At 39.1% G+C, this 25,503-nt stretch overlaps 2 protein-coding genes across 5 annotated transcripts in view; one reads left to right on the top strand and one right to left on the bottom strand.

The window, feature by feature from the left end:
* Window positions 1–7,637, top strand: part of LOC117822414 (gasdermin-E-like) — a 9,017-nt gene extending 1,380 nt beyond the window's left edge. The window contains exons 3-10 of one of the 2 annotated variants that reach the window (XM_034697123.1): window positions 1,026–1,221; window positions 1,498–1,672; window positions 4,553–4,673; window positions 4,790–4,909; window positions 5,928–6,055; window positions 6,148–6,331; window positions 7,177–7,250; window positions 7,356–7,637. In XM_034697123.1, coding sequence (XP_034553014.1) covers window positions 1,026–1,221; window positions 1,498–1,672; window positions 4,553–4,673; window positions 4,790–4,909; window positions 5,928–6,055; window positions 6,148–6,331; window positions 7,177–7,250; window positions 7,356–7,583 — 1,226 coding nt within the window. In that variant the 3' untranslated portion in view covers window positions 7,584–7,637. Of the gene's footprint in view, window positions 1–1,025; window positions 1,222–1,497; window positions 1,673–4,552; window positions 4,674–4,789; window positions 4,910–5,924; window positions 6,056–6,147; window positions 6,332–7,176; window positions 7,251–7,355 lie in introns of both variants that reach the window. The other variant, XM_034697122.1, reaches the window with a different exon arrangement.
* A 1,093-nt stretch (window positions 7,638–8,730) lies between these two features.
* Window positions 8,731–25,062, bottom strand: LOC117822412 (MAGUK p55 subfamily member 6-like). Of its 3 annotated transcripts, XM_034697116.1 has the most exons (14): window positions 24,871–25,062; window positions 19,034–19,118; window positions 18,365–18,488; window positions 17,519–17,637; window positions 14,283–14,435; window positions 13,562–13,711; window positions 13,110–13,337; window positions 12,276–12,407; window positions 12,001–12,103; window positions 10,764–10,835; window positions 10,490–10,651; window positions 10,203–10,405; window positions 9,990–10,118; window positions 8,731–9,887 (listed from the first exon to the last, which is right to left on the bottom strand). In XM_034697116.1, the coding sequence occupies exons 3-14, from the start codon at window positions 18,393–18,395 to the stop codon at window positions 9,711–9,713; spliced, it is 1,659 nt and encodes a 552-aa protein (XP_034553007.1). In that variant the 5' UTR covers window positions 18,396–18,488; window positions 19,034–19,118; window positions 24,871–25,062; the 3' UTR covers window positions 8,731–9,710. The 3 variants fall into 3 exon arrangements, with proteins under 3 accessions (XP_034553007.1, XP_034553009.1, XP_034553008.1); XM_034697118.1 differs by lacking the exon at window positions 18,365–18,488 and having other exon boundaries at window positions 19,038–19,118; window positions 24,871–25,061; XM_034697117.1 differs by lacking the exon at window positions 18,365–18,488 and having other exon boundaries at window positions 24,871–25,060.
* Between the last annotated feature and the right edge of the window lie 441 nt (window positions 25,063–25,503).

Genomic DNA, 25,503 nt, shown 5'->3' with positions numbered 1-25,503 from the left:
TGGATACAGTAGTTATTTGTGAATGTGCCAATGTGATTATTTTCCATTAAAACTAGGGATGCACCGATACTACTTTTTAGGTCCCGATACCGATATCGATACCTGGGCTTTGGTATCTGCCGATACCGATACTGAACCGATCCGATCCCTGTATTGATTTAACAATCTCTATTCCTTAATGTGAGGATAGAATCATGTTTTGGCAACTTCAGGCTTTTCTGACTTTGTAAACCAAAATAAAATAAACATTTTTAAACTGACAGTATCATTATTCAAGAGATTATAAATGTGTACCAGCCTGGTGAGTTAATCTTCATAACCAATAGATATTGTAAACACAGAAAAGCATAGAACTGAGATGAATAGATCTGCCATATGGATCAGCACTATATATCGGCCCCTTGTCACAGATATCTGATCTAGCTTTTTGAGTTTGATCTAGCCGATATCCGATTGCAGGATCGGATCGGTGCATCCCTAATGAAAACAGTCAAATAAAGGCTGTTTCTGAAGCGAGATGTCCATCATCTGGTCTGACACCTACCCCCTCAGGGTGGTTTCAGGCATTAAAAATGACAACAGAGAAGGTATCAGTGTTGCTGCTGATGGTCTTGTTTGCTATTGAAGGTCATAAAGAGGCATCAGTATCATTTTCAGTCTGTTTCTCAGCCAGTTCAAAAATCCTCACGGGGCCTTTAAATATAAAATACAATAAAATATAATGAAATACAGTTATAAAAAAACAGCCTATGTACACAGTGCAGGTAGTGCGGTGACAGTTTAAAAATGGACAATGTAAATAGATAACAGTGCAAATGATATTAAGGTGCAGACAGTATTAGAGATAAGTAAATGGTTTAATGTGCAAAAAGCAGCTGAGGTAGAGTCCTTGTATGTAGTGTGTGTGTTACAGTCCAGGGGGAAGAGGGGGGAGGTAGTGAGTGGAGTTCAGCATCCTGACAGCCTGGTGGAAAAAGCTGTTTAACAGTCTGTAGTGACTAATAAAAATGCTTCACTGTTCACAGTTGTCCTCGAGACAGACTTCATCAAATACGATGGAACATATGGGGACAAAATTTCGGGATCTATTGAAGCAAACATTTTGGATAAATCCAATTTGAATGTGGAGGGTCAAGACTCTTCAAAACTCAAGTCTTCCTTTGGCAACTTGAAAAAGGAGGAAGTGGAGGTTCAGAAACTGCTGCGAGACTCCAAAGGCAGGTTGGTTCCACACTTGATTCCACTGTCCTCTCTGAAGGGGTTAACAAGAGCAAAAACATTGTAAACATCACCTGATGTAAAGATCTGCAAAAGGCTGGAGTGATCTTTGTTCAACCATAAAGATGCAGACAAGACAGGTTGAAGATTAACACACACAGAAAATAACCCTGTTCTCTCTCCTTTTTTTATTATGCATACTAGCTCTTTGAAGTGAAATACATATTCCAAACATGTTTACTCTAAACAACTTCTATTTTTGTAAATTGAATGTGTTAGGCTCTTGGACATGTCCCATGATCTGGTCCAGCAGACAATGGAGAATCACAGGCAGGTGTTTGGAATAGTGAAGGAGCGTATTTTGACCACCCAGCTCTGCTCGGTCATAGAGGAGGTGCAGCAGAGCGGACAGTGTGGAGGAGGTTTCGACTTCTGCAGGCCCAAAGGCCCTAAGGTACAGCTACAAAAAAAGTTAACTCTGAGGTATTCCATGAGTGCAGATATGGAGTGCAACACTATTATTGTTTTTTTATTATATGAGTGGATGCCCTGAGTGCTGTTTATGACTGTTACAGTCAACGATCTGTGACTAATGATTGAGCTGGTTACTCTGAATCACAGGCCATCAAACAAACTGTCACCAGACTCTTATTTTAGTGGATGCAAGATAAATGGAATTCCAGATACATGTGATTAATACAAAGTAGCTGGCCTAAAGTGTTCACATATATAGAACAACAAGACTGCAAGAATTAGTACTTTTTTTTCTTCTTGGCAACAGTTCAGTTTCAGTTAAGTTGCAGTGCCAGTTGAGTTGGAAGAGCAAAATGAGTGATTAGAGCTCCTGTGAGGAGTTTTTAGATGGTGCTGAAACAGACTGAAATTAATGTGTCTTTTTATGAGCTGGAAAAGCCAACAAGACCATTAAAAAGAAGAGTAACTATTCACACTGTGTTCCAAATTATTATGCAAGTTGCAGTTTTGTGAATATTTAAAGTTGACATATCATGCAAAATGGACTTTTTAATGGTTCTCTACCTGAAATATGTGTCCCTGGCATGTCTACAAACCCCCCCGAGAATGAAAAAAATCCATTCTGCCCCTGTTTTGATTTCTACACCTTTCTGTAAATGTGTGTGAAACGAGCCGTTTCAGACTTCCGTGTTTTTGTTACGTAACAACAATATCCGGTCTGTCACGGAGTCAGAGCTCGGAGCTTGTTCAGCCCATAGACTGTATAAAATACAACTCAACTTCTCCGTTTTTCATTACCTGCACAAATGTGTGCTAACAAGGAGCTTAGGAGGGAGGCATGCTAGTTGTAGGCTGTCTTAATAAACACAAAGGTCGGTTTTACTCCCCACGTCTGCAGATTTGAAGATATAGTGGATGATTTTTATTTGTCATGGATAAGTGCTAGCGCTAATTAGCATAGCTACATAGCTACATGTTCATAGCTGTAGCTGTAGCTGTAGCTGTGTACCAAGACACACGTCTACATACTGACAAATAAAACAACAAGAAACACAGAATCTGTGACCAATCCTTCAGAAAGGTCCTGCTGCCTTTCTGGTAGAGGTCGGTTTTACTCCCCACGTCTGCAGATTTGAAGATCTAGTGGATGATTTTTATTAATCATGGATAAGTGCTAGCGCTAGTTAGCATAGCCACATAGCTACATGTTCGTAGCTGTGTACCAAGACACACGTCGACATACTGATAAATAAAACAACAAGAAACACTAAATCTATGACCAATCGTTCAGAAAGGTCCTGCTGCAGGCGCCTCTCCGTCAGGATCAGATTCTGGATCAGATTCAGAGGGTTGAAGTAACGCGATCTATGAGCAGCCGTGTATATTCAGCCAACATGTAAACATTAGATAAAGGTGCCAGAGAGCCGAGGCACATCCACTTCCTGAGGGGGCGTGGTCAGAGAGAAAACAGAGTGTTCTGATTAGGAATGAAGAAGAGGACTTTTCAGGCATGCCAAAATCGGATTTCAAAGTGTTTTTTTGAGCATAAACTTTAAAGACATGTTTTGGGGACCTCTTAGACCAATATATATTGATGAAAAAAGCGTGATATGTCACCTTTAAAAGAAATATGTTAACAGTCGTTTACCAGTGACTTCTGACCCTCACTGAAAGAAAAGAAGGTTATATTGAACATTTGAGGAACACTGTAGATTTGAAATGTTTCAAAGACATTACCAGTTTTATTTTGTGTACGAATGTCAAGAAAACTGTTGTTTTTGTTGAAGTTTGAATACAGTTGTAGTAAATATTATTATTTTCAATCAATAGAACGTTTAAAATGGTGCCTGGTTTTTAATTTTCACAAGTTATATGCTCTTTTCACCAACTTGCATAATAATTTGGCACGCTCATTTCTGCAGATTTTGCATTTATTTAAAACTACAGCCGACATACTTTGAAAAGGATCATTTTAACCACACAGTTGAAGAAATATATTGACTTTCTGACTAACAAATTTGAAAACGACTGTTAACACAGTTTTAAAAATATACACAGAAATGCAACTTGTATAATAATTTGGAACATGGTGTAGATAAAGTTTTTTTAATGTCTGAAACCACTGGTGGAGGGTGGGTGTCAGACAAAGTAATAAACAGAAAGCTGCTGATACAACTGTTATTCACATGTCCCACTGCAAAGACTCGTTGTGTGATGCATTTGACTGTAAAGATAGAGGACACGTAAAGGACAAAATCAGTGAGGACTGCTTTGTTTACAGGGGGTTCCAAAATCTTCACAAACCAAAAGGTCTTCTCAGGAGCTTTAAATTAAGAAATAATGTACACTGAGCAAGTGGACATGTACAATCTGGTTGTTCCTCGTGTTGCTCTTGCTATTCAGATTGAATCACCATTATTATAGGTGCAGTTAGAATCAAGTACTTAACACATCTGGGTGTCTAGCAAGCAAGCCATCTAATAACAAAAAGAATGAGTTGTTACTGATTTAACTACTGAACTGTTGAATAGACACAATATCACACTTAAGGTCATGCTGTTTAGCACAGCTGTGGTTATCTTGATCTGTCTGTGCTGATAGTCAGTGAAGCCGAACAACCTCAAATATATTGCCTAATCTCCTGTGCCTCACTCCCCTCATTTTGTTTTGCCATTTCCTCATCAGTCATTATATTTTTCCAGAAGTTTCAGTTCTGCTTTAACAGTATCACATATTCCATTTTCTTATTCCACATGTTTTGTAAACTCATTTTAACATTTTTTATACTTACTGTAGATATTTGAGTCAAAGTGTCGACTAGCACCATGCATTACCAGTTACTGTGTTTGATCTCATGCAGGTTACACTGAAAGAGAATGGGAGCCTGACTAAAGACAGCAACGTGACCATGGAGATTCCCATCAGTACTACCATCGCCTATGCTCTTATAGAACTAGAGATCAAGCATGATGGACATTTTGGTGAGGAATAATTGATAAATTAACCCTATAGTTCTCTAATGATTTAAAAATAACAGTAAACAGTAAACCTTTACTGCAATCAAATGTCATGTGACATGCTTTCTCCTTTTGCATAGGCCTGTGTCTGATGTCAGGCACAGATGGAGGATTTGAAGTAGATGGCCCTGCAGGAGAAGAACTGATGGCTGTTTCAAGAGCTCATTTAAACTCCTCTGAAAATAAACACCTGAGAGAAGGTAACCTGAAAACATGATGCTTTTCTGAGCTGATGTTCAGAAATGCAGGTTGTTAACTTTCAGCCTAGTGCTGAGAAGGTTGAAAAACTGTTTATCCTCCATTATTATGACGTTTTTTTAAACCAGTAAGCAACGTGGTTTGTCCAATTTATGTTTATTGGCAGATTTTTATTTCTTAAATTTTTTTTGTGTTGAAATTCTTTATTTTTGTTATTGGACAGCAGGTTGTTGTACAGAGCATTGACATGTAAAAGAGAGAATAATGTTAATTTCCTCTGCAGTCCTCCGTTTTTAAAGATTATTAGAACTAAATACAACCTGGGGGAGACAATATGTAAACACTAGAGTGAGCCAGAAACATTTCAGGGAGAGATAAGTGACAGAAAGTCACACACAAAAAAACAAATAAAAATGTAATTAGCTAAGACAAGACAGCATCACCGGGTCCTTGAATGGTATCATCCACAAAATCTGTCTGTAGGGGTTTTACAAACTTTGTCCACTTGGTTCAGAGTTGAATAAATACATCCTTCTGAAGTCGTAAACAGAAAGTAATCCTTTCCATAATATAAATATAATTTACTATATCAATCCACTCCTGTATTGTGGGAGGTTCAGGAAGCAACCAGCACCTCGTAATGGCTTTTTTACAAGCACAGATCAAAATGGGGAACAGGTATTTATCAACAGGCCTATCCTGAAAATCTACATCTCCTAAAAACAGTGCAGTAAATTGTAGGGGCAGGTCTGTATTAAATATACTTTTTAATATTCTATGAACTCTATCCAGAAGAGTCTTAACATTGGACATTCCCAGAATATGTGCTAGTGGTCTGCTTCCTGAAATCCACACAGCCTCCTACACTTTGAATCCCCTCCTGCAAAATGAGCTTTCTGCTTTTTTCCTGAACTTTTAATATAATAATGTTTTCCTCGATCTACAATTTTTGTGACCCGCTGCAGGAAAAATTGTGTCTGTTCAATGCCAAAGTTTGTACCTTTGATTTACCACCAGCAGAGTTGGAGCGGCTGAGAGATCATTTCAACCTTCTTTCTGCTCTTCCTGCCGCCACAAGATCCTCTCTGCTCCAGCACATAACAAACGTTATGGAGAACAGAGACGCTGTCAGCTCACTTCAGCAAGTGGTAAGAAGGACAGAGAAAAGACAAAGATAAAGTCATAATGCACTTAGCTTGTTTCAATGTCATTTATATCTTGGTGTCTTCCTCTGCCTCAGCTGGAACAGATGTGCCATGATGAGAAACCTGACCTGGATAAGGGTTCAGCCACAGACTCTCAGAAGCAGAACATTCAAGCAATTCTGGACCTATTGGAGAAATCTGAGGGGGCAAAGTCAGCTCAGGGAAACCAATCCACTTCTGCCCTCACTGCTCTTCACCTGGTTGTCAGCGCCATTGATGGTAAGAAAGTTAAACAGCTTCTATTACACTTAAGTTTAGTGGAGTCTAGCTGGAAGTTTTCAATCTCTGGAGTAAAACATTTTAAAGACAGGAATCTGTACGCTGTATCTTGATAATCTTGAGCTGACAGTTTCTCCCTCACCATAGACAGCTCAATAGTTTCCCCCTCCCCTCAGGTAAAGAGTCTGGGTGTTATCCTCGACAGCTCACTTTCTTTCCACTCTCACATCTATAACATAAACCAGTCTGCATATTTCCATCTCCGCAACATCAACCGTCTCTGCCCCTCTCTCACCCCTCACACCGCTGCTATCCTGGTCCACAGTCTTGTCACCTCCCGTGTCGATTATTGTAACTCACTCCTCTTCGGTGTCCCTCACAAATCCCTCCATAAACTTCAACTGGTCCAAAACTCTGCAGCCCTTATCATTTCCAGAACCCCCTCCTTCCACCACATCACCCCCACCATATCTGTCTGATCTCCTCCACATTGCCACCCCCTCTCGCTCCCTCAGGTCTTCCTCCTCCCTCCACCTCTCTGTGCCTTCTGCCCGTCTCAGCTCCATGGGGAGCAGAGCTTTCAGTCGCTCTGCTCCCCAACTCTGGAACTCACTCCCACCAGACATCCGTAACATTGACTCACTTCCCCTATTCAAATCAAAACTCAAAACCCACCTGTTCCAAGCAGCATTCCCCGTTTAACTTCACTGCCTCATTTTTAGTCTGCTTGTTGTCTTTATTTATTTTATAGTGTTGTTTTTATTGTGTTTTTAACCTCTCTGTAAAGTGTCCTTGAGTGCTTAGAAAGGCGCTTTAAATAAAATGTATTATTATTTGTCTTCCAGAGTTGCCACATGAATGTCATGCTATCTTGGTGACGTGCTGCAATCTCACAGAGTTACAGACTCTGGAACAACTGGTTAGTAAAGTCAGTTTGTTAACAAAGAAGCATGCAACCCACAAGATATTTAATGATTTTTATTATGTATTAATTATCTTTATGTTACTGTGACACATGTTCCAGGTGCACTGCATGTCAGGGAATGGAGAGTTAACTTTGGACAGCACAGGTCAAGCTGCACTAACCGAAGACATCTTCGAAAAGACTAAAAATCTGTTCGCCTTCGGTCACATGTCCCTGGAGCGAGACGAGGACACTGTGAAGACAGAAATGCACAGTCAGACAGGACACCATGCTCTTGCTCTGTGTATCGCGATTAAAGGTCTTGCCTCATTGGCCAAAGAAGGTTGAACTAGACTTCTTTATATCCACCAAAGATAAACTGAAGGACTGAGGTGTAATGAGGTTGAAGCATTTTCACATCTTTTTTTTAGTACAATGGAAAGTTCTCTAAAACCCCACACAGAACTTGTGCATTGAATGATTAAGCCAATTGACAAACACTGACGAATGCTGTGTGTAAGAGGTTTTGACAAATCAAGGTATGAATGTTTGGCTGATATGCAAAACAATAATTTTGGAGAAATCATCTCAGGGTCTTTAGAAAAATGACGTCACTTATTTGAAGTCCTACTGTTGTAAACTGTTTATTACAACTGTATAATAATAATAATCTGTGAGGGGTTTATTGTCCCACAAGCTCTTTAATTCATCCATATGTTGAATCTGAATTTTATTATCAGAGCAACTAACTGCCAAAATATGTTTGTATGTACAGCTACAACCTGTGCATCAACTATCGAACTGACACATCAAATGTTTTTATTGCATTATTCTTGTTTTAGAAAAAAATAAGTCAAATGAAAGGCCCCTGGTTATTACTGCTCACTTAAGGACTATATGTGCTGTCTTGTTCTGTGTTATAGCTTTATTCTAACAGGTACCAATTCATGTTTTTTCAGTGTTATCACATTTAAAACCTTCTACTTCAAAAAAACGAAAAGAATATGTCTGCCTTGAAGCACAACCCAACCCTCACACTATGGGATATCTTGTGTTTACATTCTCAGTGGCTTTATGTTTTGTGTTTGAAAACAGCTTTAGTTTCCTGTTTGATCCAATGTTCAGTATTTTGTTCAGACTCTCACTTTTCACAGCACCAAATTACTGATGACAGACAGATGTGTGTAGCCTTTTTTTTTTTTTAAACCAAAAACCTAATTTAAATAACTTGATGCTGACTTTTTATGCATGTCTGTTTTTAATTGGCCTTTCATTGAGGTACATTGTTTCTGTTTTTATATTTTGAGAAGAAGGAAAACAGTTAATTCTGGAAATTGTTTTAACTCATTGCTTTTTATATCTCTGTTTTGTGTTTGCCTCAATGGAAAAAAATAAAAAACAGTATTTCCAAAGATTGTTGTTCATTTGGTAACGTACTCAACCCGACATGTTTGCCAAATGTTTCATCCCATATTAAAACAAAGGAAATTCAGCATTAGAAAACACATAGTTTATTTGACAGTTGAAAATACATCTTTTTTTTTCTAACACCTTGTAAAATATATCTTTATTAGTCAATATAAACTGTCTAAAACAAGTAAGTTTTAGTTATGTCACATCAAAAAGGGATGTTTCACTGAGATGCAGTACCCTGTTCAAGAGTCCTGTGGAAAGTTTTTCTGTCTTCCAAATACACACAAACGAAGCACCACGATGGGTTGGACAGTCAGAAATACTCACATGATTCTAAAGTCTGACAAACATAGTTAATGTAATGTGTTGTGCTTGAGTGAGAGAGAAATAATGGGTTAACACTACAGCGTTACTTTGACTTCTATGCAATGTCAAACTGGAACTGGCCATTTCCCATGAATGTGGTTGAACTGTAAAGACACCAGAGCATCAATATAGTCCTGAAGAGAAATAAAGGACTCAATATTGTGAATATATTCTAAATGAATGAGTGTGTATTATGAAATGAAAACTTGTACATGAGTGACAGACTGAGGTGAACTACTGGAGGCATATCCACTGTAAACCATGACACTGAGGTATTGATCTTTCCAATGAGCAAGCCCTCCTCATACCTGCAGAATAAATATACTTTACCTATCTCACAAACAGATCGGAAATTAAAACAGGACATGACAAAAATGGCATTTTCTTTAAGATAAACTCACATAGAGACCAGTATTTTCTCCCAATCCACATGAATAGAACATACTCTTTAAAAAATGTTTTGCCAATAAATAAGTACACTTCCTGTGTGTTTTGTGTTGCATAGTGTGCTTAAAAAGAATCTGTCAATTCAGATCAAGGTGACTAAGTTTTGATGCAGTTTTGTGCAAGACCTGAATTCACACAGGGCTGATGTCCAACACTTTGTCCGTGTGTTGAGTACACTGTTGTATCCTCCCTTCAGGTGTCCTACTGGAGACTCGAACAGCTGCGTCGGTCCAGTAGGGGGGTAAAACATCAGTAGACCCAGCTTACCGGGACCCACTGTGGCTCTATAAATAACCGCTCCACCGTCTCCTGCAGTGTGTCAAAGGCCTTGTCCAGATTGTCATTGATGATAGTGAGGTCAAAGTAGTGGCTGTATGCCCGGCGGATCCTGGCACTCTCATCCACGGTCTTCTTCAAGTCATTCTCCTGTTTCAGACACAGATTCAGCCCATTACAGTGATAAAAGCCACAACCATTCACCACGACTGAAAGGTCCACAAGAGCTGCAAAGAGCTGCTCAGAACTTACTGTGAGTAGTTTGGTAGTTAGTCCAGCATCAACCACAGCTTTGTGCATAGATCTTAGGGTGTCCAGCTCAGGGGCAGCAATAAACACTACAAATGGCATAAACTCAGCAGTCTTCAACAGTTTTAGGGCCTAAAGGAGAGAAATAAACATCACAATTAAAGCATAGGGATAAAAATAACATCTGCACAATGAGAGCATGTGCTTTTAAATGACCTGAGGGTTAACGTCCAGGATGCAGGTTCGGCCCGCGTCCACCACTTCATGGATGGAGTCGATCTTGGTACCATAAAGGTTGCCGTCGTACTCGCCGTGCTCCAGGTAGCGGCTACCCTTGATGTCCTTCTCCATCACTTCCCGCATCACAAAGCAGTAGTTCTGCCCGTCTCTCTCCTCTTCCCTTGGAGGGCGTGACGTGACTGAAGGCATTTGATGAGGAGACATGTTTCATTTTACCAGGCAGGATCTCTACTAGCTGTAATGTAACTGCTTAACACACTCACAGGGTACAGTGGTTCCATAACGCAGAGGGTTAATGACAATAAGTCTGTTCTTTAGGCTCCGCCTCCCAACTCCCTGGGCTCCGATTAGAATCAGTGTTTTCCTCTGGAAAGGAGGCATCTTAGCGACTTCCTCGTAGATCTGCAGCTCATAACGGTCAAACTCTGTTCAGGGTGACACACATGCTAGATGAAAACCGTAAAACAGGCGACAGATTCAGAACTTCACAGTAAATCTCTTGAATGGAGACACCTTTGGAGCAACACTGAAACACACCTGCATTCTTGGAGGTGAGATACATCATTTTTTTCTTCTTTTTCTTTGCAGTTCGAGTTCCACAGAGCATTCCTGTGACAAATTGAACATGTCAAATGACCAGAAGGTGGTGCTATGTGGGAGTTTTCTGACTGAACAAGAGCAGCGTGGAGAGCTGTGACAGTGGGCCTCATTCACTAAAAATGCGTACGCACAAATATGTGCTTAAACCATGTGTACAAACGTTTGAAGCACCAGTCTAGGATTCATCAATATATTCTTACTTGAATTTATTCTTACACTGCGAACAAAAATAGAACTTCCTCAGACCATGCATACACACAAATGATGACAACCAACTTTCTCAGAAAATGTAAACACACACTCTATTAACTAAATGCATGACATATTTAAACTACTTTCAGTGAAAGAAAAAAGCCAGATGACTGTCATATAGCCATCTAGCAAAAAGAAAGGCAGAAAACTCATCACATTTTCTATTTTCAAGGTTTTATTTCAAGGTTAGCTACTATTTTTGTTGCTATTTTTTTATTATAATGAGTAAAATGTACTATTTTAAACAACTTAAAAAAACATTCTGGAAGACATCTCATTTGTGTTTCACAACCCCCCAGGGGTCTCGACCCCCCTTTGGGAACCCCTGCTGTGAGAAACAGATGGCTAGTTGGTGAGCATACTTTATGTTATATTTAGCTTAAGTCTCTATCCTGTTTATGCTAAAATGTTGTTGTTTATACGTGAGATATGACCTTAAAACCTGGCTTATGACTCCATTTACGAGTCCTGAAACTCCTGAGCCACAGTCGGAACCTCATAGACACAGCATTAACAGCCTCAGTAAGAAACCCAGGATTAATTATTTTCTGTCATGGTGACTCCTGCTGACATGCTTTGGAAAAGTGTTGGTTATCTTGCCTCAACCTCTGCAACAATCATGTCTATTTCTGCCGAGGTGAAATTCAGTGTCTTGATGCCCCGAACAGATGTCCTTATATGGATGAATTGGGGCGTGGTAGTATGCTGATTGCAGGTTGCGGGCACGCGCCTGTCGATTTAGAACTATTCTGATTCACTAATATATGCACAGTGGGGGGAACAAAATTGCTGGTACGCACGTGTCATGAATCTGACAGTGATTTTGTGGAAGCACTTATTAAGAACAGATTAAGAACAGTAAGAACATTTCTACACATTTATTAGTGAATGAGACCCAATGAGCTGATGTGTTTGAACTGACCTGAACCAGGAGCATCCCAGTCTTTCCTCACAAAAGCTTTCCTCTTCTCCTCCAAAAACTGGCTGGGGATGAGACCAGTGGCGCCCCCAACAACTTTGCATGCCTATCAGAGTAATTGAGATATGCTATGGAAAAATTGGTTTAAATATTAAACACAGACAGTAAATAAAACGCCCAAGTATTTATCACTACAATTACTTCTTCTATCTTTCTGTCCCACTCTGGTTGAAGCAGATTTTGGCTTCACTGCTGCTGAACAAATCTTGCCTACTCACCTGCCACCAGTTGGGGTCCTCCTTGTTCACCACATGAAGGATGTCTCCCTTGGAAAAGGCCAAGCCTGCATCTTTACAGGGGATCAAGTTGTCTGTGGCTGGATTATAGTTGAAGTGTGGCTTCAGATAAATCTAGAAAGTAGGATGTGAACAAGAATTTAGTTCAATTATAAAGAGCTCGTACAAGATTTAGAAGCACCTTGGCTCTATCCGTCTCTGCGCCTGTTAAAGGATTTTTCAACATGTCTGAGTACAAAGCTTCTATATTCAATTAAGTGCAGGAAATTAACCTCAACTCAGACAGATGTAATTTTTTAAACAAACAATCCAACAAAGTTATTGACAGAATCATTGTATTAGATTTTTTTACTGCCTTTAAGCAGATTTTACAACTTAATGCTGAAACTCTACGAGCAGACGAACAAACAATCGGATGAGATCATTGGGTCCGCCCCAGCACAAAGGTCAGGGTCTGACATAACCTTACATGCTGCTCTTCAGTGTCAGCTGCTGTCTGTGCCTGTTACTGTAAGAAGGAGGGGGGGTGCTCCAGTGAATAGAGTGGTGTATGTCCCAGATAGTGTGTGAAGTGTTATTTATAGTCCTTCCTTGAGCTCAATTTTCAGAAGCCTGGCATTCTGAGATCACCCGGGTCAGGCAGCTCTCGACCAATCCCTGACTGGTACAGTATGACTCCAACCAGCCTGATGCACATGGCACAGCAGAGCTTACACATGAACACATCATATAAATCCTGATTCAAGATTTCATATAAGTTCAAGTGAGTTCACTTTCGTCATAACGGGAAAAGTTTGTATCCTCCTCTCTCCTTACCCGTGGAGGTGCTGGTGTGTCACTGTAGCTTGGCAGGACCTTTAGAGTGACACTGCCGCTGCAGTCCCTCAGCAGCTCCTGGAGTTCATTGGGGTTGCTACCGACCTCACGACCGTTCACCTCGCGGATTATGTCCCCTGTGTGCAGCATGCCTTGCCTGTCAATCGAGCTGTCATGCAGGATCCGTGCAATCACCATCTCTCCTTGCTCTACACGAAACGTCACACCCTGAAAGAGAGTAAGAGCCGTGTAGATACATAAATCTGCACTTCATAAATCAAACAGGAGCTCTATTTCATGGGTTGGTCAGCGTGGGTGTCATGCACAATGCCACTTATGTACTACTGAGTCTAGCAGATGGTGGTTAAGGTTATTAATCTTTTTACAAGTCTTCTTTTATCAGAGGATTATGTTACTTCTGCAGGGTTGATGTTAATGAATGGCTAACTCACCAGTGGTTCTCCAGCCTTCTTCTGGATGCCAATCATCCTGACAGCATCAGCTGGCATTAGGGAGCTCTTCAACGAAGCATCACTGTTAACCGCAGCGTTGGGCATTTCATAGCACTTTGCAGCTACTTTGTCATGAGCCTCTATCAAAGACTGAGGCAAAAAATGAAGCAAATAGAGAAAGAGTGAGAAACACAGACAGAGATAAGGCAAAACCTGGTTCACAGAAGCTGCATTTAAAGACATCATACAGAACATTTCCAACTCCAGTTACAGAAAATTTTTTATACTTAGATCTATAGAGTGAGGACATAAATCTCTTTACACACATACACCTTCATGGCTGCATTGACAAATAACTGATGCGTAGAGATGATAAGTTAGTCTTGATCTTACCCTTGCAGCCACAACAAAGAGTTAGCATTGGTCATACTACAAACTGCATCAGCAAATGTGGAGATTTACTGAAACACAAGTTGACACAGTACTCTCTCCCTGTCTTTACCCACATAACTCCGTCTGCTATTGGCCAAAGCAAATACACCCCTTCCCCCCCACGCTGCGGTTTGCAAGTGGTCGGGAATATACAGGGCGTCAATAGCTGCCTGACCTCCTGAGCTGTCTGAGTAAAACAAAGCGAGAAATACTATTCAACAAATATCTGGTCGCATCACCTGGGCTGCTTCTGGCAAACATTGTAGAAAGGATGGATGGTCAAAGATACCTTAAAGTGAGGCTCCTCTAGGATTTTGGCAAGCTCTGCAGAGGCAGCATCCTTTTGTGGCATGTTGTTGAGGGAATCCAGGATCTCTGTGACCAGCTGGACATTATCATCCCGCACAGCCTGCAACTTCACTTCTTCAAGACGCTCATGAGCCTGCACAAACACATGGATACACATTTTTAAAATGTCACCTCATCAGGCTTAGAAGCATATTCTTTATTTGTATCAGGATCAATCTCTGGTCTCAAACTATGAAGCCCATGCGGAAGTGTTATAAACTGCAATTCATCGAGAATCCGCTTGAGGCTGGCTGCAGAAACACTGGAAACCACATACACACCAATTCAAAAAGGATCATCTTTACTGCATTATTAAACATGTTTACAGCCTGGTTCAAAAAACAGCTTGGCTCTACGTAGCTAATCTCTCTATCGGCACACACTGTACGGGGGTGAATTTTTTTCTAACTCAACGGTTCAGAGGATATTAATTATTTTGCCCAAATAAGGACATGAATGACTTGACTCCCGGACGAGAACACATAGCTGTTGGCTGGGAGGCTCAAACTCCGCCTCTTTACATCACACTCTGCCTGGTTGAGTTCCGCATTTCCAATATGGCTGCCGCCGTCGATTGGCTTCAAAACAGCGTTCAGGAACAGATGGGTGACGTCACGGATACTACGTCCATTATTTATACAGTCTATGATTAGGATCTGAAAAGTTTAGAGGTTTAGTTAGAATGGGGAATTTTGAATTTGTACATTCTATATTTTTAGGTGGGATATTTTGAGCATACGACCCTGAGTGTTAGCAGCAGATAACCACCGCTGAGAGTGCAGGGCTGTTTAGTAGACACACAACAGTGGTCATACATAAACATCCATATTCCTCCCACCTACTCCATTCATGTGGCTACTGCCCCATTGGTCGGCATTTGTTGAATCTGAAAGTTGAATGTTATTTGACAACTCAAAATGTCAATAAAAGCATTTCAGAGTGAGCTTCTTGAATAACTACTCTGAGCACACAATTGACTTTGGTGAGAAAGGAGCGAATGGATGAAGAGAAACCATAAACTGTATACATAATGGACGTTTTATCCGTGATGTCACCCATCTGTTTCTGAAGCGCTGTTTTGAAGCCAATCATCGGCAAGAGCCATATTGGAAATGTTGAACTTAACCCAACTGCTGTCAAGCGAGTGTGAGGTAAAGAGGCGGGCTTTGAGCCTCCTAGCCAACAGCTACAGTGTTCCAGCCTGTCAGTCAAGTTAGCTGTGCCTCTCATAATGGAAAACTGGTAATCTTAATATCAGTGTGTGCTGATCAAGAGATTAGCTATCCAGACTACACTCGTTTTTTGTACCAGGCTGTGACACTCGAGAAACTACGGTTTGTAACACTTCCTCATTGGCTTCAATTCTCGCGGCCGGAGGTTGCCGCTTGGAGGAAACAAAACAGAAGGGTAAACAAAACAAAACCTCTTTTGTAACTCTAAATTAATTTATTGTTGCTGCTACTTTTACAAGTTAACCATTCTGCTCTGGGTTAGTTCTTATCGCACAGGGAAAACATACTCTCCTATACTCTATATAGATTCAGGTGTTGCTGTACGTTACATCACAGAATGTAATCCCACTAAAATATCATTTTCTTGTGATCTTTAAGTGAAACATTAAATGCTCAAAGACTGTAATTTACAGTACATATGAGCACATGCAGGCTGCTCTATTTAAAAAGACTTTGCACCAGGCCATCAAGCGGGGGACATGTAATAACTTAGGAAAGCTGTTCTCTGCTCACTAGAAATGAGGACAAGAGCCCGTCTGTGTGACACTTCTTCTATAGATAAATCTATTTAAAGATATGAAGGATGACTGCTATGACCTTAATCTGCATTTGAGATTTTTGTTCATCATGCTGTCAGCCACTTAACGCTATGTGGAGATTGGTTACACTGGTGTTTTCCACTCAAGCCTAAGCAAACTCTCCAGTTTTAAAGGATGTATACACTCATTTCAAAATAGAAATAAAAAACACTGTACCACTACGAGCAATGCAGACTCCATACTTGTGTCTCTCTTCTTATGACATCAATGCCTAACTAGTGTTGTAGTACTTGAGACCGGTCTTGAGACCAAGACCGGTATCAAGACCACTTATTTAAGGTCTCTTTTTACTCGGTCTTGTCTCGGTCTCGGACTGGGCCAACTCCGTATTTTAGATCAAGACTGGTCGAGACCACAACTGATGCACTCTGTGTCAACACCTATAGCCCATCAGATAAAAACATTACAAATATTATCTAAAATAAAAAGTGCACACAACTAATGAGAAAAGAAAGGCTTGACAAAACAACCCTGCACATTTACACCCTACGACCTGCTACCTCGCCTGAGATCACAGGCAACAGAAAACACTGTTTTAACTCTCATCAAAAGCAAAAGTTTAAAACGAAGACAAAATTAAACTTCAGGAGTCAGAAGGCTCTCAGCGCGTGAAAAGACAGGCAACAAAGACAAAACCAAACCTTGTTTGTTGCTGTCAATTGCATTTAAAGCAAACTTAAATAAAATAAACTGAAGTCTTTTATTTTGTTAACCCTCGTGATGATTTTTTATTGATATATATAGTCTTGGTCTTGACTCTGTTTCGATCCCTAAATGTCTAGGTCTTGTCTTGGTCTCGGTTGATGTGGTCTTGACTTCAACACTATGCCTAACACTAGCCCAGAGACAATTCCTGCAAGTACCAGTAATTAAACCTCTGTCACCAAATAATGAGCACACTTTAAAAATAGCTGACAAAATGGGGTGGGACATTAGAGAACGCAATCTGCCTATGTTCCTCCATATGCCTACTAGATACTCATCTTACTGATCTCCCACTGGTTGAAACATGTTGAGCTTCATAGTTCAAGCAAGGAAGAGTTAGCTTTCCTTCTTGGAAAGTAGTGGCATGTGATACTTATTACACCTTCAGCTCCACAGGCTCAATCACTCCTCCTAGAGTCTGATGACCAGCTAACAAGATTACAACTCCATGTCTGTGTCTCTGTGTGTGTGTGTGTGTGTGTGTGTGTGTGTGTGTGTGTGTGTGTGTGTGTGTGTGTGTGTGTGTGTGTGTGTGTGCGTGCGTGCGCGCGCTTGTTTGTGTGTGTGTGTGTGTGTCTGCTGACTGTATATTACAGAATACTCGCTGGAAATGAGGACAGTTATAGTATAATGAGCGTTACCTTAGCGAGGGAGCGGACAATGGGGCTCTCCATGATGCCTTTGAGGAAGATGAGGTCAATATCTTTGGCGCCTGTACCTGATGGCAGGTCTTTCAGGTTGTCCAGTACCTGCTGCATGGCTAAAAGGTAAAACATTCGCGTCAATCACTTTGTTTCTTCCTTGGAGCTAATGAATCATTTTGTGATTGAAGGCAGAAATGTTAGAGATGAGTAAAGCTCAACGCCATGGTTGAAATTATTTTAACTCTGAGCCCAAGAGAAGACTGATTTAAAAAAAAGAAAACCAAACAATGTGACTAAAACAAGAGTGAACAAGGCAAGAACAGTAAGGAGAGAGTCAATCAATGGGCCAATTCACAGAGAGCATCCCTTATTTCCATTGCAGCAGCATCACGCACACAGAGGCACAAGGGTAGGGAATTGTTCTACCAACAGATCGTGTTTGTAGAGGCTGAGAGCAAACATAAAGACACCCTGACGCATACAGCTCACAGTTTGATTAATCAAAGAATTAAAATGTTACAATCTTTTTCTCCACTTTTCGTTAATTATCTTTCCAGTAAACCCAGATTTTGTGCTTTGAATTTCATTTTTTAAGGGAATAAGCGGCTTATCGGCTTGTTTTCCCCCAGGAATAGAATTTGTGATCTGACAAAATGATTCACAGAAATAATGCAGTCATTATGAAAGAATCAGCAGCAAACGCACCCACACAACTATCTCTGGACAGTGGGAGAGCTGGACCATTCAAATGTTAATGGCACAATAAATGTCAAATTACTGCTGACATCATTGCTTCGGCTTCTGTGACAAAGATTAGTTAGGACTTCATCTCTGACAGCTTACCTGTGCCAGACTTTGCGTTGGCTACAGTCATGTTTATATTCCTCAGCTCAAGGCGGTGAAACGCTCTAAACACGGTCAAAAGCTGCCCAACTGCCCGCTTACAAAAACCAGAGCAAATGGAGGGCTGGAGAAAATAGAGAACCCACTTAAGTGTGTATATGAGTCACTGTATGCTAGGATTATCATACTGTGCAAGCAAAGTTGATCAAATCAATCAAGCTGATATTTACTAACACAAAATATAGCATGGAAGCATTGGACACAAAGCAGCACAGAAAATATTTGTTTATCTTGAGGTTCTATGTGCACATTAGGACAGAGGGCTCTTGTGAAATGAGGATGACAAAGAGGGCCATTGAGTTACAAAGGATTGGTCTCCCATCTTTCTGGCTAAAGGTTGTGCCAGCCACACACAGGGAGGCCCTCTGGGACTCTGTGCAAACATGGTTTCCAAACAGTTAGGTAAAAACTGTCCCACAAAAGCCTTAGTGGGTGGGTAGACAAATAGAAGTTTTTCTGAGAGTAGGCAGCCCTGTTGAAATGTAAACTGTGAACTGTGTAAGGTTGATAAATACAGCGCTGTGCTCTATCATCACACTGTCAACCGAGACAGAAAAAAAGCAGGTAATCATGCAGAAAAAAACAGTAACAAGAAAGGCAAAAACTCACCTACAAACTGTGTTCAGATCATCAATGCTGCACTATGACACAAAGCCCCACGAGCTCTTCTAAACACTCATCTGGTACCTCTGGCCTGAGCAGGGAACATAAAAAAAAACACCATGTTATTCTTCACAACAGTCCCAGGTATTGATGATAGCAGCTCATGCAGGTAATCAAGTCCCTCTCAACCCCAATCTGCTTCATCTGGTCATTGTAAGGCATCCATTTTTATGATTGGTCAAATCAATCACTTGACCACAGTCTGTTAAAAAAGGAGTCATTATAACCAACAAGTCATAAAGTCATATTCAACTCATCCTAGAGAGAGTGAGACTGTGAAGTATTAATTGTGTCCTGTGGATTCAAAATAATCGGAGGTTTGGATTTAAAGGTCTGTTATTATTTATTTATTTATTTATTTATTCTCTGTGCTTGGGGGAAAGGGTGACAGTACATATCGTTGTCTGAAAATCTGCTTTGTACTAAAAATGAGCCTTGAATTTTGTTGTTTTGTTCTGAAAATGATAAAATAATAAAAACATATTGAAAAAAAGAAAAAGAAGTTGTGATTTAAAAAATATGATTTCACTGGATAACTATAGACATTCTTATAATAGACATTATGGGCAATTGTTAGTGTCTGCATTAAAGCTTCATCTCAGCTTCCTACATCATCTTCTGCTACATCATTTTAATAAAAACAATGAATACTGTACTTAAATCAGATCTGCCATAAAACCACGACTCACATCAAGTGTTTTTGGTTTATTTTATGGATTTTTCATCTATGCTGGGAAAAATCTGGAGCTAAACAAATACATGTTAGATAAATCTATCAACCAATATTGGCTTATTTCATACATATTGGTATATAACAGCCAATGAGTAATACACTTTTGTGATTAAATGTGGAGTGGATATTATTTGGAAAGAGACAGCTGGAAGGTACAAACCTTTGTTTTGGTTACAGCTTCAAAGTCTAAGGTAACTTTATCAATACAGTTTGATTATCTAGTGTGTTTATTTAAAAACAACAAACAAAAACGTATAGCCCCATAACTCAAAATGAGAGCTTTTTAACTTTCAGTTCTTATCAGCCTTTAATAACCTCGACTACATAGACCAGGGGTGTCAAACATGTGGCCCGTCGGCCAAAACCGGCCCGCCAGAGGTTCCAATCCCGCCCATGGAACAACTTTGTAAAGTGAAAAAATTACAGAGAAGACATTAACTGCAGAAAATTTGTCCTCTGGGGATCATAGTGCTGACGGAGCGCACCTGAACAGAGCTTTCTTTCCGGGACTTTTTTTCTCAAAGTGAGAAAATAGATGACTTGCTGTTTGCATAATCCTTTTGAGATTCATGAAGACTTTTTAGAGCACTATAAGATGATCCACAAACTACTAACACTAGCACTACACCCCTGCATACAACACTGTCCAACAAGCAAACTGTTCATGCTGGAGCTGAGGGTCCAGAATAATCAACTTTACCTTCTTCATTATTATGATCCATCTGTTCTTTTGCAGTAAACCTTACACTCTGTGTCAGGTGAATGGGTAACCTGTGTGTTTGGTGTGTTCGCAGCAGGTTTCAGGGCTTAAAGAGTAAAATATTCTGCCCACTATGAGACTCATCATGGCGAAAAATACAACAGCTGTTTTTGTAAAAATATAGTTCATTTAATGCGAACATTTTTAGAATGTACTTGTACTTTTTTTGCTCCAAAACAAAGGGAAAATTTAGAGTTTTCATTACTTATAGGTTATTATGTTATGATTTTACTGGTCGGGCCCATAGACTGTGGTCGGGCCCACTTCAGATCAGCTTGGGGTGTATGTGGCCCCTGAACTGAAATGAATTTGATGCCCCTGACATAGACCATCAATACAACCCTGTCAAATGTGAAACAGGGTAACTGCAGGGCCTAAATTATATTTAACATGACTGAAAGGAAAGAAGGCCTGTAATTTCACCATGAAACCACAGTATTGTTTCATAATAGGGCAGTTTGCATTGATGTGAAAATGTGGAAAATTGCCTCACGCAGACAGACAATACAACATTTGTCGACAAGAACAGAGAGAGCCCTTGGGGTTCTTCTTCATATATATATATATACATATATATATATATATATACATATATATATATATGGCAAGCCGTTCAGGAAATAATATATTGAATGAAAGTCTGAATATATTGAATGAAACTCGATATATATGGAATGAAGTCTGAATATATGGAATGAAACTCGATATATATGGAATGAAGTCTGAATATATTGAATGAAACTCGATATATATGGAATGAAACTCGATATATATGGAATGAAAGTCTGAATATATGGAATGAAACTCGATATATATGGAATGAAAGTCTGAATATATGGAATGAAACTCGATATATATGGAATGAAAGTCTGAATATATGGAATGAAACTTGATATATATGGAATGAAAGTCTGAATATATGGAATGAAACTTGATATATATGGAATGAAAGTCTGAATATATGGAATGAAACTTGATATATATGGAATGAAAGTCTGAATATATGGAATGAAACTTGATATATATGGAATGAAAGTCTGAATATATGGAATGAAACTTGATATATATGGAATGAAAGTCTGAATATATCGAATGAAACTCGATATATATGGAATGAAGTCTGAATATATTGAATGAAACTTGATATATATGGAATGAAGTCTGAATATATTGAATGAAACTTGATATATATGGAATGAAGTCTGAATATATTGAATGAAAGCTTAAATAAGTACTCTGAACACCACTTATAATCGTATTGTTTTATTGTCATCAAAGAGACTCATCTTTTATTAATGTCTCTCTGAAAATAAACTTTTGCACTTCTTTTTAGTGTTTCTGAGGGGACACATTTTCCTCTACCTCTGTAACCTGTGGTAATTTGGTCGTACTTTTTCATTACACTCACTCACTGTCAGATGATGCACACAGGTATGAGCTCCACCTGTTAAGATTGAACAGGATGCTACATTATCACAAGTCATAACAAAAGTTAGCTAGCGAACTAGAGGACTGAACCACCTGAATAAAGAAGGGGCAATATCTTTAGCCTTTGTAGAAGTGTGTATAACCTGTGATATTTAATATTTTCGTATTTTCACTTGTTTACTACCCTCCTAAATGCTTCTGCAGCCCACTGCTTCGTGTTCCTCTCGTCTCTCTGTGCAGACGGTCCGATCATCACTTTTGGATGAAACCAACTTAATAGAGAGGAGGGGTGGGTTCCTTTTTCCTATACGGATTGACTTAACAGCACATGCATTACCCAAGGGGTTGATAACCCCTTCATTAATTAAAATTGCAGTGAAAACATCTCGTGCCTCCCTCATGGTTGCATTACTAAAAGCTACGTCTAACCGGAAAACAAAATCACACCCCTATGATCACACCCCAGAAAGACAAGATGGCGCAGGCCATACATGACGTGATTTTTCATTCCATATATTCCGAGTTTCATTCCATATATATCAAGTTTCATTCAATATATATCAAGTTTCATTCAATATATTCAGACTTCATTCCATATATATCGAGTTTCATTCCATATATATCAAGTTTCATTCCATATATATCAAGTTTCATTCAATATATTCAGACTTCATTCCATATATATCGAGTTTCATTCCATATATATCGAGTTTCATTCCATATATATCAAGTTTCATTCAATATATTCAGACTTCATTCCATATATATCGAGTTTCATTCCATATATATCAAGTTTCATTCAATATATTCAGACTTCATTCCATATATATCGAGTTTCATTCCATATATATCGAGTTTCATTCAATATATTCAGACTTCATTCCATATATATCGAGTTTCATTCCATATATCAAGTTTCATTCAATATATTCAGACTTCATTCCATATATATCGAGTTTCATTCAATATATTCAGACTTCATTCCATATATATCGAGTTTCATTCAATATATTCAGACTTCATTCCATATATATCAAGTTTCATTCCATATATTCAGACTTCATTCCATATATATCAAGTTTCATTCCATATATATCAAGTTTCATTCAATATATTCAGACTTCATTCCATATATATCAAGTTTCATTCCATATATATCAAGTTTCATTCAATATATTCAGACTTCATTCCATATATATCGAGTTTCATTCCATATATATCAAGTTTCATTCAATATATTCAGACTTCATTCCATATATATCGAGTTTCATTCAATATATTCAGACTTCATTCCATATATATCGAGTTTCATTCAATATATTCAGACTTCATTCCATATATATCAAGTTTCATTCCGTATATATCAAGTTTCATTCCATATATATCAAGTTTCATTCAATATATTCAGACTTCATTCCATATATATCAAGTTTCATTCCATATATATCAAGTTTCATTCCATATATTCAGACTTCATTCCATATATATCGAGTTTCATTCCATATATATCAAGTTTCATTCAATATATTCAGACTTTCAATCCATATATTCAGACTTCATTCCATATATATTAATTTCCTGAACGGCTTGCCATATATATATATATATATATATATATAAATATATATATATATATATATATATATATATATATATATATATATATATAAATATATATATATATACATATATATATATATACACACACACACATACATACATGCTAAAGTTTGTTATTTTAAGAGCTTGCTAAAATTAAAAAGTTAGGTTTGATTTTGTAATTTAAAAATGTAATAATTGAATTGCTCTTGGAACAAAAGAGTTCCTTTAAACATTATTTGTGGCTAAACACCGACCTGATGATGGGAGCAGTCCAAAATGGTAGTGAAAAAGGATGAGACACCTGTGATGTTCAGGGCCTTCTTCCTACTCATCTGTGCATATTCATCACTGAGTGGAACCTGTGGTTGCCCTATAATCTTACTGGCTGTATTAACCACTCTAGTCAAGACAAGAGTGTCAGACTTTGTGAGAACTGGAATATCTGATTCCTCAGAAAAGTACATTGCTCTGGTTTTAGTAGAAATGTACAGCTCATTTACAGTTCCCTGATCAGCCTGTCTTTAGTAATGTGACCCAGATTAAGCAGTTTCTTGAGAGACAGTCACACCGCCTACATTCTTCCTTCATAGAGCGCACGAGGAGCAGCCAGGTGGGAAGTGAAAGCCAGGTGCTCATGGTGGTAAATAAGTTGCTAACTCTTGCAGGAACTCTTAGTTTTGACCAACATGAAGCTGAAATAGTTTGACTGCAGTCTGCTGTCAGAGTACACGCGCACTGGGCACGTGTGGCTAAAATTGATCAGTAGCCATTGGTGCGTAATTAGCTTTGGTAAATATTAAACATCGTCAAAACACACTGATTAGAGTTATATGGAATCTTCTAAATGAAAGCATCGAACTTTGTAGACATCATCAGTGTTAATGTCATTGGTGCCCATTCGGTAATATTCATTATTAGTAAGTGTTTCGTTTGCACGCAAGGTAGCAATGCTAATTACTGCTAGCAGATGTTACCGTGCGCCCTTTCTTTCATTGTGTCGGTAAATGTCAATCAGAGAAACACCAACAAACCTAACAAAGAAGCTAGTAACGCAACACGATCATTGTCGCTTGCTGCTGTCCTCGCGTGTAAATGCATTCAGATATAACCAGCTGCAGGTCAAAGTTATTAGCTATTAGCTCACGGTAGTATAATATGGCTCAGACTTGTTAGCTAAAGCTAGCAGGCGAGAAACTAAAGGGTCCTCCAATGGGACCCCTGCTGAAGTATCTGTAAAAAAATGAATGAATGATTCATTACCTGTTTTTAATAATGGCACCCAGTCACGCTTTCATTCTTGCCCTCATTTCAAAAATGTCTAATTCGCGTATCACTTGCGCAATAGAAACTTCTTGGAGCATTTCCAGTGTGTCTGCTGCCTGCTGCTGCTGCGCCCCTTCCCCTCAGGTCCCCGTCCAAACACACACAGAGCTGTGCTCATGATATCCACTGCCTTCAAGTTAGTCTCAGAGTGCAGTCCAGCACAACCCACCCATGTATCGCAATGGCATATTACGAGACAGGCCCAATAGTTTCCCTCATAAAACTTGAATGACCTCTAAACAAAAATTAAAATGCCATCTGTGATCTGTCTGCTTTGCATCTAGGCTGTGTATACTCGCGAGTTTACGTCCAAGGAGACCTCATATTCTTAGTTCTTCATTTGAAAAGTGTGTCATACGGACGAAAAAAGTCCTACCACTCGTAAATGAAAGTGTGCCCAAAGCTTACCCACTATTTCCTCACTCTTACCAAACATTGTAGCAAACCTCAGGTGGATAGCTTTATCCTGTTATTATCTTTTAGGAAACAAAAAACATTATTAGACAACAACTTACCCCATGAGGAGGATCTAATGTTGGTCCTGCTATAGTAAATGACACCAGTGGTATA

Source organism: Notolabrus celidotus, chromosome 12, assembly GCF_009762535.1.
Source record: "Notolabrus celidotus isolate fNotCel1 chromosome 12, fNotCel1.pri, whole genome shotgun sequence".
Classification (NCBI taxonomy): domain Eukaryota; kingdom Metazoa; phylum Chordata; class Actinopteri; order Labriformes; family Labridae; genus Notolabrus; species Notolabrus celidotus.
The sequence above is the reverse complement of the archived record's forward strand: the minus strand, read 5'-3'. Positions and strand labels throughout refer to the sequence as shown.